The 11,200-nt window shown below is 40.2% G+C and overlaps 1 protein-coding gene across 4 annotated transcripts in view; it reads left to right on the forward strand.

The window, feature by feature from the left end:
- Nucleotides 1–8,444, forward strand: part of FAM107B (family with sequence similarity 107 member B) — a 128,497-nt gene extending 120,053 nt beyond the window's left edge. For all 4 annotated transcript variants that reach the window (XM_051644092.1, XM_051644090.1, XM_051644089.1 and 1 more), the window contains 3 exons: nucleotides 46–229; nucleotides 4,189–4,342; nucleotides 6,965–8,444. In XM_051644092.1, the coding sequence (XP_051500052.1) occupies nucleotides 102–229; nucleotides 4,189–4,342; nucleotides 6,965–7,081 (399 nt within the window). In that variant the 5' untranslated portion in view covers nucleotides 46–101 and the 3' untranslated portion in view covers nucleotides 7,082–8,444. The remainder of the gene's footprint in view (nucleotides 1–45; nucleotides 230–4,188; nucleotides 4,343–6,964) is intronic.
- The last annotated feature ends 2,756 nt before the right edge of the window (nucleotides 8,445–11,200 follow it).

Here is an 11,200-nt window from a genome sequence, read left to right on the forward strand (position 1 = left end):
GGCCTTTCAATATAGATTTACTGCAGGTTTTCCCCTCTTTTACAGATACTGTTAATAAAGACACTGAACCCAAAGATCCATATCCCCTTCCAAGAAAGATTATGGCGGAACCAGACTATATAGATGATGACAATCCTGAATTAATTAGACCTCAGAAATTAATTAATCCTGTGAAATCATCCCGCAATCATCAAGATCTCCATAGAGAGCTACTTATGAATCAGAAAAGGTAAGAGTCTAAAAATCACTGTGCCACTCTTCCCCCACAAGCACACAGCTTTAATTTCATCAAAATTACGTTTTACCCGAAACCCAGGAGACTCTTTTTGTTGATTCAGATCTTGTAGATGAAAAAACTCTTGATTCTTAACCATGGCATTTATTTCTATTTGAATTTCAGTTGCTCTACAAAAGCTTGCTGTACAAGGTTTCTAATTTTGTCTTTGTTAATACTCAGAGGTTCCATTTCAAGAGGAAGCAGTTCAGTTCTCCCCTATCACATTTCATATTGGTTACCTGGGCACTGTGATATGTATTCAGCTCTTAACTTTATCAAGTATTTGACAAAATTCTACTGTTGCCAGCAGGATGATAAAATCTGTGGCTTTTCACCATTCCCAGTGCACTGAGTTTATGGGGTCACTTTTAAATCAAATCAATCATACATTTTATTTCATATGAAGCTGTTCTCTGCTTACTTGACCTTTCTTGCAGTGCAGTGTGATAGGCTGGTGCCTGCTCTGCTGCTGCACAAGTGTTTCTTTGTACAATATGCAAATGCTACTTCCTCTGTTCTGGGATAGGATGCACAGCTGTTGCTCTATACATTGTTTTTAAAGATGTAAATAACTGGAACTTGATTTCATCAACTTCAGAGACACAGGCATTTAGAAAACATAGTAAGAAGATCGCCACCAGGCCACACGGTTGAGGAAAAACCATTAAGACTGTTGAGGCTTCTCCATTTAAACAAACAGAAACTAATTATTCTATGAATTAGTGATTTGGTGTGTTGAAGCCACCCAAAATGAGCTTTCCAAAGGCAAGGGTGTGGGCACCCACCAAACAGAAGAGCAGTGTTTCAGAGTGCATTTGAGAATAAAGTCACTGGTAGCAGCCATTCAGAGTTATTGAGACCCAAGACCTTGATAAACTAGAGGAGGGAGCTATTGTTTTGGTTACTCCAGCACAACTGGATTTGCCTATTTGGCAGAAAGAATTATATTCTGAAAGTTTCTCTATTTTTCCTTCCCTCTTTCAGGGTAGTATTTTGAGGGGAGAAGGGGTCTTTCCTATGTGTAATAGCAAAATCCTCTCAAATGCTAGGCTGAAATACTTAATTCTAAATGAGCCACATACACAATACAGCATTTCCTTAGTGATGAAGAAGTAGAAATGTTTTACAGAATGCCAAGTGAATTGGAAGAAACTGGCCTAAATAGGTGTTTGTCCCATTTTTTGTTAATGGGATTAAACATCAAAGACAGTTCCTAGCACCAAGAAGTTTATAGGAATTGAAAAAAGATAGTTGAAGTTTCCCGACTTATGTTCTTATTCTAAAGGATGTGGAGGCTGCAATAAATTAAGGCTATTTTTTCTTTTAAGTTTCTGAAAGCATAAAGCACTTTTAAATAGTATGGAGTTCTTTTCTTCTAGGAGAATATCCTATTACACAGAGGAGTTGTGCAGCCCTCAATACCCACTCTTCTCTTATTGTGATTTTGATTAGCTGCAGCTGTTAATTTTAGATTCTTATTTATTGGTGCAGAAATGAAATACTTTGAGGGTTTTCACCAGCAGAAAATCTGGTATTTTTTTAAAACAGGGTTAGTCTTCTGTGCTTCATGCCACTGTACTGCCTCTGATATGAGGCTTTTCAGTGATGTGGATGCTAGGCTTGTGTTCTGCTTGGTTACTGCACATTGCCATATTGATGGAGGAATTTTAGTGCTCTTACAAAAGTCTGCTTAGCATGCACCTTATTTATTGTGAAGACTCATTGTAGGCACCAGCAGCTTCAATTTTTGACCAGTCAACTCTGAACAACCTTTTCTGGGTCTTAGCAGGTATCAGCCAGTGCTGGTCTGATCACTCTCCATACCTGCTGTGAGCAGTGTCTGTTGGGTCTTGAACTGATGTAGTTATTTACTTGCAGAAATGGCAGTTGTTTGTTGCAAACAAAGATCCAAGTAGTGGTACCTCAAGGCACTGGTCATTTGTATTAAACTGGTTTTGTCTACTAGGACTCAGCCTCAGTTCTGCACAGGTCCTGTCCCTTACAGAGTTTTTAACCTTATTAGCTCTAACTTGTGTTACATCACACTTTGCTTGCTCTGTGTCAGAGCTTTTAAGATTTTTATTTAACCAGAACAATTACCGGGAGGTGAGACAAGACTCCCAGTGAATCCAGTAGCCACCTGTTTGTTGCTTTTCCTTCTTACATAAAAGAGTGAAAATAGGATTGACTTTACAGTTGTTCTGTTACAGATCTGGCTACCAACCCGACTTGATTAGACTGAGAGGTTTTATTTACTTGTATCTTCTGCAGGTCCCCTTTATTATAGTTACAGCACATCCAAATAACTCCTGTGCTTCTGCTTTGTAACTGTGCAACCTTGCTTAAAAAAGCAGGAACAAGTAATGTTAATTAGGAGCTTGCTTCTGGTTCATGGCTGCCTGGATTGCTAATTGCCAATGCAAAGTTTCCATTCATTCATCTCTCACTGACCCAGTAACAGTAGTAGTAAAAAAATCACTCCAGCTTTTCTCTGCCTGACCTAAGTTTTATGTGTTAAAATGTAATTAAAATAGCATTAAACATAAAATATTAACACAGTCTTGTAGCTTCTGTTGCATTCAGGCCATGAGATCTATTATGAGAACTAGAGAACAGCACTTGGTGTTGCTAAATATTTGATTTTGCTGTCAGGGTATATGCAGGCCTAGAGTGTTGCATAATATATGGAGTCATTCATAGATGTCACCATAAAGTGGCATTTTAATGTATTATTGGACATGCTGTCAGATATGTATATTATGGAAGAATTACGCAACTGCAGATATATAGTAAGCAGGGGAGGGTAGAAACACACTCTCTGAAGCTTATTCACATTATTGAATTTCTTCAAGTTGAGAAAAAAAAATGGTTAATGTTACTGAAGACAACAGAAACAACAAAAAAAGGTAATTTTTGGCTCTTTCTGCTCTGACTTACAAGACACTAATGCCTGAATAACGGAGGGAGCTTTGAATCTCATCATAACAAATCTTGAAAGTAGCGTGACAGAGATAAAAGAAATACCTGGTGTCACAGAGACAAGGAGGAGTGAGTGTGCATCTGTGAACCTGTATAAATAAAATCATGCATCTTCCCAAAGAGTAAGCATTCTCACTTAAGAGTAGTTGGCTTGGAAAGCAATTTGTTCTGAACAGACTTGAAACATTCAGTCAATATAGTACCTAAAGTCACACAAGAGGGAGAATCCTCCAGCCTTTGTCTGGTCTCCAAGGTGACTGCAACCTTTTTTTTTTTCTGGATTTTTGTTGTCTGAGCCTCTTGGTAGTTTTGAGTGTAGCCTGGGAGCTCTCCCTGAAAATAGTTTCACAGCCAAGTGTGGGTAAAGCTCTCACATTTTCAAGGAAGAACAGAATCCACAATTTCCAGCAGCAATGTGTCAAAAACCAGAGGGAAGCTACTTTTGAGTTCTGTCCATGTAAAATTCTCTGGGCATCATACCCTGCATAGGATGGTCTGAACACAATCTCTCCCAGTTATCAGCCGGCAAGGGAAGTCTCTGCAAAATTTGTTTCTACCTCTGCTAAAGTCTTGATTTGTGACTCTTTTTTTTTTTTTAATTCATTCATGGATAATTGAAAGAATAGAGGGAAGACTAATGATGAAAGTAAAGATACTGTATTATCCAGGAGAAATCTTAGCATGCATGTTAAAGGGAAATATCCTCAGTAATCATACGGCTTAAATGCTAATTTAGGGTTTTGGTTAGAAACCAGGAAAATGTCTGCATCCTTTTGCTTTTTATTTAATTATTAATATTCCAGTGTGTCTAAATAGACAACTGCTTGGCTTTAGAAAACCTGCCTACAATTCTGTATGAATTTCTGCTAATTATAATTGATCTCTTTCTCCCCTGTTTCCCCCACAACCCCTTCTCCCATTTGATGTAAAAGGGGTCTTGCACCTCAGAACAAACCAGAGCTACAGAAGGTGATGGAAAAAAGGAAACGAGATCAAGTAATTAAACAACAAAAAGAAGAGGAAGCACAAAAGAAGAAATCAGACCTGGAAATAGAGCTACTGAAACGGCAGCAGAAGCTGGAGCAGGTATGATGGGGAATAACACCTTTACACATCTACATCTGAGCTACTCACCTGAGGCTCCCTTTGTAGACAGGAAAGAGCAGCAGATGTTTTTTGGCACATTTCATCTGATCAAATGCAGGCATCTTTTTTAGGATGAATTAAATCACACTCTACAATTATGTGTTTGTTGTCATTTACTGTAGAGGAACTGTTTGTGGTGCCTGCCTTTGGTCAAATGAATCCTGCACCAGACAGCAGGAATGTGTGTGGAGCACTGACCTTATTTAACCATTGAAACTGTGGTGAATTGGTCAGTTTCTTTAGTTGAACTATTAAAAGATGATCCACTAAGAATGGCTGGACTGCACTACACCAAAACTTGATGCTTAATGAATAAAAAAAATCAATTGATTCTTTCTTCTGGGTTATGTAAGAAACTAGGTGACTTTAAAAAGATCTTGTGTAGCCTTAAAACCCATTGATGTTTTCAAGTGAAGGAAGGATCCTCAGAGCCTGAGCATGGAGGTGATCTGGAGGTGGAGTTTATTGTGGTGAAGGTTACTGCTAGGCACAGGGCCAAGCAAATTTCTCTGTGCCTCTTAAGGCACTTCTGCAGTTAAGCACCTCATCAAACAAGTCACTGTGCATCAAGCATTATGGTTTTTTTTCTTAAATAAATGAATGCTTTAAAACAGAATTTCCTTTTTTTCTTGATGGAAATCAATTAAGCCAAATAACTATTCTATTGAAAATGAGGTATATGCAATAATAATCTAGGTTTTGGAGGGGTTATTATAGTTTTGTTTGTTTTTTATTAGGCTTAGAAATATTTTTGGAGGGAGAAAGCAGTTTTATTTTTAACTTGCATAATCCTGTCACTTTTCCTTTCTGCTCTTAAGGGTCTAGCTTCAAATGGTTCAGCTTGTGGGAATATGTTGGACACTGAGCCATACAGGGTTGTATGTAGAATAGAAAATTCTGTTAGAAGAGGAAAAGCCTGCTCATCATAAACAATGTTCTGACTCTGTAAACATCACAGGATGGCATGAATTGACAATATGACTCCTGGAGGAATGTTGTCGTGATTTACTGTAACAAGGCATGTCCCTTGCCAGTGATCCAGAGACAAAGGAGTGGTTATTTAGGAGAGCCATACATGGTCCCCCATTAATCAGGGAGACCTTGATCTGTTTTTTTTTTTAAAAAAAAAAAAAGCAAAAAAGCTCATTTCAGGAGTTTTTCTTAGTTTCCTGAAGTGTTGTTTCTTCCTTTCTGCTGACTTACCTGCCTTTACTGGGGTCTGCTAAGCAATCTGTGTCCTGAGCAATGTGTAACCCATGTGCTGGATGGGCACTGCAGAGCCTTGCTCCCTGGAGCAGAGATCAAACCTCATGTGGTAATTCTGAGTGTCTGCATGGGCAGAAGCTCCATCTGGGTTAGATATCCTGGGTTTAAAAATTAATAATTAATAATTATTAATAACATACAACAAATAATATATAATATATATAATAATAATATTAATATATATACTACGTTAAAAATCTGCTCCACTCTTGTGAGACCCCACCTGGAACACTGTGTCCAGTTCTGGAGCTCCCAAAACAGGAAGGACATAGAGCTCTTGGAGCAAGTCCAGAGGAAGCCACAAAGATGATCAGAGGGCTGGAGCATCTCTGCTGTGGTAACAGGCTGAGAGAGTTGGGGTTGTTCAATCTGAGAAGGAAAGGCTCCAAGGAGACCTTACAGTGGCCTTCCAGTACCTGAAGGGGCTAGAGGAAAGCTGGGGAGGGACTTTTTACAAGGGGGTAGAGTGATAGGGTGAGGGGGAGTGGTTTTAAGCTGGAAGAGGGGTGATTTAGGTTAGACATCAGGATGAAATTCTTTAGTAGTGAGGGTGGTGAGACACTGGCACAGGTTGCCCGGGGAAGTGGTGGCTGCCTCCTTCCTGGAAGTGTTCAATGGCAGGTTGGATGGGGCTTGGAGCAACCTGGTCTAGTGTGAGGTGTCCCTGCTGGTACAGGGGAGTTGGAACCTGATGATCTTTAAGGTCACTTCCAACCCAAACCATTCCATGATTCTATGAAATGTGTCAGTGAATGGGCTGTCAAAAAATTAACAAATAAGGGCTAAGGAGGAAAATTGTTTATTTTTTTTTTCCCCCCTGATAGACGAAACAGATACACCAAAAGCTGCTCAAGTTCTTTGCAATAATCCATGCCCAGACACTCAGAAATGAATTCTGTGAGTGTGCTCAGTAGTTTGCATGTGTGCTCCCACAGGGCACATTCGTTCTTGTCCTGTTGTAAAAGCCAGTGAAGGGAAATAGTTTGTTCCTTTTATGAAGATGTCCAGGAATTTCTACAAAGATGTTTCATGTTGTTCTTGAGTTGGGCTTGCAGAGTTCTTGTCCATCTGGCAAAGGTGGGTGTGTGGAACAAGCTAGAGCCAAGGATTTGAAAAGGTGTATTGTTTATGGGAACAAATACTCCCAAAGAAATGCAACTTTATCTTTTTCACCAGAGAAAGAAAGGAAACTTTAAAGAGATTTGCATGCCCAGTTATTCAAACCTGCAGTTGTTTTGTCTTGTATTTCAATAAACTGTTTCATAGACTTTTTAAAATGTGTCATTCCCTTCTAAGCTGGAGCTGGAGCAACAGAAGATACAGGAAGAACAGGAAAATGCACCTGAATTTGTCAAAGTCAAGGGCAACCTGAGGAGGACGGTCCAGGAAACAACAGAAGCACCAGACTCCTAGAGCCAGTGCCTGCTAAGACTCCCAGCTTTTTTGCAGAGAGTGGCTTTTGCAAGTTGTCTCAGATTTGCCCCTCAAGAGGAAAGACAGCAGCATCCAGCTGACACTTAATGAAGATGACATTTTTAACTCCTGGGACGTGTGGATTAAAAAGACAGTACCTTAAAGTGATCGACTTGCCAAATGCAGTCCTGAGATCAATGGCTAAGGAGTCTGTTTGTCAGTTCAGTGTCATGGACCAGTCTGACGTGCTTACTCAGAGATTTTAACCAGGGATACTAGAGAAACTCCTTCACTGTTGCACTGCTTTCTTCTCTCTTGTGATCCTAGTTTAGTGGAGATACACAGATTATATTTTGCTTTAAACCAGAACAAAAATTCTCCTGTGCTTTCTTAGGAAGCTTTGCTGTGCAGGTAAATTTCCTCCATCTAGACCTACAGCCTGTGTATATCCTACAATAATTTATGTTGGAATTTTTAGCAAATCTGGAAGGATACAAGCTTTGTTGATCACTGCTGCCCATCCCCACTAGGGTAGGCAGGTGTGGGCAAACTGAAAATGCTTAAATTTCACCAGCAGTGAACAGGTAAGCAGCCTTAAAGCCCAGTTCTGCCTGTTTGGCAGAATTTGGGCTATGGAAAGAGTAGAAATCTGATGATCCTCTCACCAGGGAGAGTCGAAAAGCTGATTTATCTCTGTCTGAACTTCCACTGTTGTGTACTGGCCTGTGCAGTGCTACCTGTGAATCTACTCCTCAATGCAAAATGACGTGTCTTCTAGTTTTTGTCTTTTGAAATCCTACTTACTTTGCTGTTGTGGCCTTTTTCCTCCAAGGACATGCTCATCTGAGTACAGTGTTAACACATTGCTTGGTAGTGTTTAAACTTATTTGCTGGGACTGAAATCAGGAGTCTGATCTGCCATCAGTTCCTGCTCTTTGCTTGTAGGAACTTGTTGCAGTGTTTAAGGCAGACCAAACTGATCATTCCAAACTACTGAAATGCATTTGGTTATTTTGCTAAAGTGAGGCATAAAATGAAATTAATTTTTGTCCCATCCTTCCTTTAGCCTCAAGAAAGGAAGGAAGTGTGTTACCACTGAGTCTTAGGGTCCAGTTCTGTCACATTCTGCCTTTCCACAAGTTGCTCCAATGACTTGCCATTAAATAAAATATGCTCAGCTTGCACAGGGATGACAGAATTTGGTCCTTCATGCTTATGACTACTACTTATCCAGGAAAGCCTGGGATGAGGAGAGGGGAACAGATTACTCATGTAGGATTCTAGATTTGGATTCTGACTTGGTGTGAATGGGTGCAGATATCTTCCCTTCCGAAGCTGGGGGAGAAATCCTCTTCCTCCTTGGTTGGCATCTGTATCAGCTGAGGATCTAACCCTAGTCTTTGCCTTAGGATGCTAAACAAAATAATTTCTACTTTGTAATTACTTTGGACATAACTGTTTGAGAATACTTTTTATTAATATCGACAGTGGCATGTTTGAATTGTAAGGTGGCGGGGGAGGGTTTGTTGGGTTTTTTTACTTCCTTTTGCCTTTCCTGTAAGTATTGAAATACAGTTTCAGCATAGTGCTTGGGACAAAATGCTCACATTTAGAAATGTTTCCTAGATACAGGCTTCAGTTTGTCAAGATCCAGGCATTTTTATGAGAACATAATCAGATTGAGAGTAAATTGAATTGCGAGAAGTGTATTGCTATTGATTTAGACTTGCAGTGTGACTCATGTCTAGAAGATTAAATGTGAAGATGGCTACCAGACTGTTCAGATTATGGACATGCTAAAGACAAAAGCCAAATAAAGACTCTTCCCTATATTTTCTCAACAAAGGTACACCCTGAATGCTGCAGGTTCTTCCCTCTCTCCTTCCCTTCTTCTGGAAGGAGATCTTCCTTTCTGGCAGCACGTAATTCAAATAGTTGCACTGTCTGAGTTTGTTTCATGGTGTTGAGACAGCACTAGATACAAGCCTTCCACACCACACTCATGTTCTTTCTTAGTGGCTCCCAGCCCACTAAATTTCATGCCTCTTGGTTTCCACTCCACAATTAACCTGCTCAGTATGGAAATGTCTAGAACCTGGTGAGGAAACCCTCCCCTGGGTTGAGCAGACAATTTCTTCTCAGCCATTTCCCCTCAGTGAGCATGGCAATGCTTCCACACATGCACAGTGAATCATAGAATGCCAGGTTGGAAGGGACCTCAGGGATCATCTGGTCCAATCTTTCTAGGTAATACTATAGTTAGTAAGAAATGGAAAGTGAAATGAAGTTGGTGTAATCCAGATGGTACTGGAGTTGGTGGGGGATGAGGACCACTCTTTGACTTCAGTGAGTGTGATGGATTGGGCCGTTCAAGGCTGAAGGCATTCTGCTTTCTCTCCATGTTAGTTTGTGATTCAGGGTAGAGTTTCTCTTTCACAGGCCAGAAAAATCCCTTGTACATACAGCATGAAGCAGTTTTTTTGTTTTCAGTTGGAATTCATTCTGTGTGAACAGACCATCAATGTGTGTGTTAGAACATCTTTGAATTCTACTGATGATTTAGTCTAGGAATCCAAGCCACCTTCATGTCAATTTGACAGGCAAAAGCTTGTCTTTCAAGTCAGGATTGGGCTAGAATGGGTAACCCTTCAATGGGTGACCAGCTAGTAACACCACAAGTGTCCTGTGAGGCTACTCCAGTAAGAAACTGCTTGCCAGTAAGCATAAGCAATTCCTGGTCTGCTCTTTGGCTAGATGGGTTTTGAAGCAGTCTGGCAAATACTTCAGTGATTTGAAAATGGCTCACTTACCACTTTGTACTTTTTTAAAACTCTTGCTTTTGATAGTATAGTTGGAAATTTTTTAGCATTTTTGTGGCTTTAACCTTCTGTTAATATCTGCACTTGTTTGAGTGTACATATATAAATATATATAAATATAAAAAGGGAGCCTTAATGGATTTGTTTTCATAATTTAATATTTTTTGTATTTGCTCTTGTATAATTGTTTTTAACTAAAGGTATTACAAGAATGAGGGTGGAATACTTAGAACTGAAGTTATGCTTAATAAAATCTACTACATGCTTGGTGTATGTGGTGGTGTCTGTTGTGTCCTGGTGAAAACCAAACCTCAGGGATTGCACTGAGATATCCAGCCTATTTTACAATTCTACAATGAAAGGGGGAGTATCAAGATCATGATGATTTTTGCTTCCTTAAAACTGCATTTGTGTTTGTACATGCAAAATTACTGGGAAATTAGCTGGTAGGAAAAGCTGGTTGTGTCTTTGCAGAACGTTTTTCAAAGGTCTAGTGCAAGGTGAGGCAGAGCATGAGGGAAAACTTATGATGGGAATCAAATAACTGTGGAAATCATTCCCTATCCTGCTAACTTAGTCATAAGTGCACCAGGCAAAATTCAACCTTAGAATTGCTAATGTTGCAGCAGCTCCATCCTAAAAGGGAAGGAGAAAAGAGTAATGAGCCCAGTCCTGGGTTCAGCCCTACAAAGGTCCTTTTAATTTAGCCAGTGCTCAAGCCTGTGTTTCCAATAGGAAAAACTTGGAGATATGAAAGAACGTGCATGCACAAATGATTGGCTCAGTGCTATTGCTAAGGGCAAAATCCTCTTTCAACAGCAGACAGAGAAAATGAGCAGGGGAAAGGAATGGGGCTGGAGCAGGTGTGGGGCATCAATTCTGCACAAAGGACCTCAGCTCTTGCTGTTGTGCTCTGGTCAGCCAGGGACAGGTGGTGATGGAGGGGGAGCTGAAGAGGAACACAGGGTGAAACAAAGTGGGGGAGGAGAAGAGCAGCAGTCAATTCAGAACAGATGTCAGGAAATGCTTTTTCCTTCAGAAACTGCTCAGCATGTGGAATGGGTCCTGGCAGTGCTGCTGATGCAATGACGCTGGACCCGCTCCAGGAGCTGTCAAATGTGGGGGATGTAAGAAAGAATAGAGTTAATAAGTGGTGGGTTTTTATGGCCTGTTGGAGATATTGCCCTGTGCTCTCCTACCTCAAGCATATCCAAATGTGTTTTGAATTATCCTTTGATAGTTCACTCCAGCTCCAGAAAGAACAGGGAGGGCATGTGATCTGCTTTTGTAGCATGTCCAG

This window comes from Apus apus, chromosome 1 (genome assembly GCF_020740795.1).
Source record: "Apus apus isolate bApuApu2 chromosome 1, bApuApu2.pri.cur, whole genome shotgun sequence".
Taxonomy (NCBI): Eukaryota; Metazoa; Chordata; class Aves; order Apodiformes; family Apodidae; genus Apus; species Apus apus.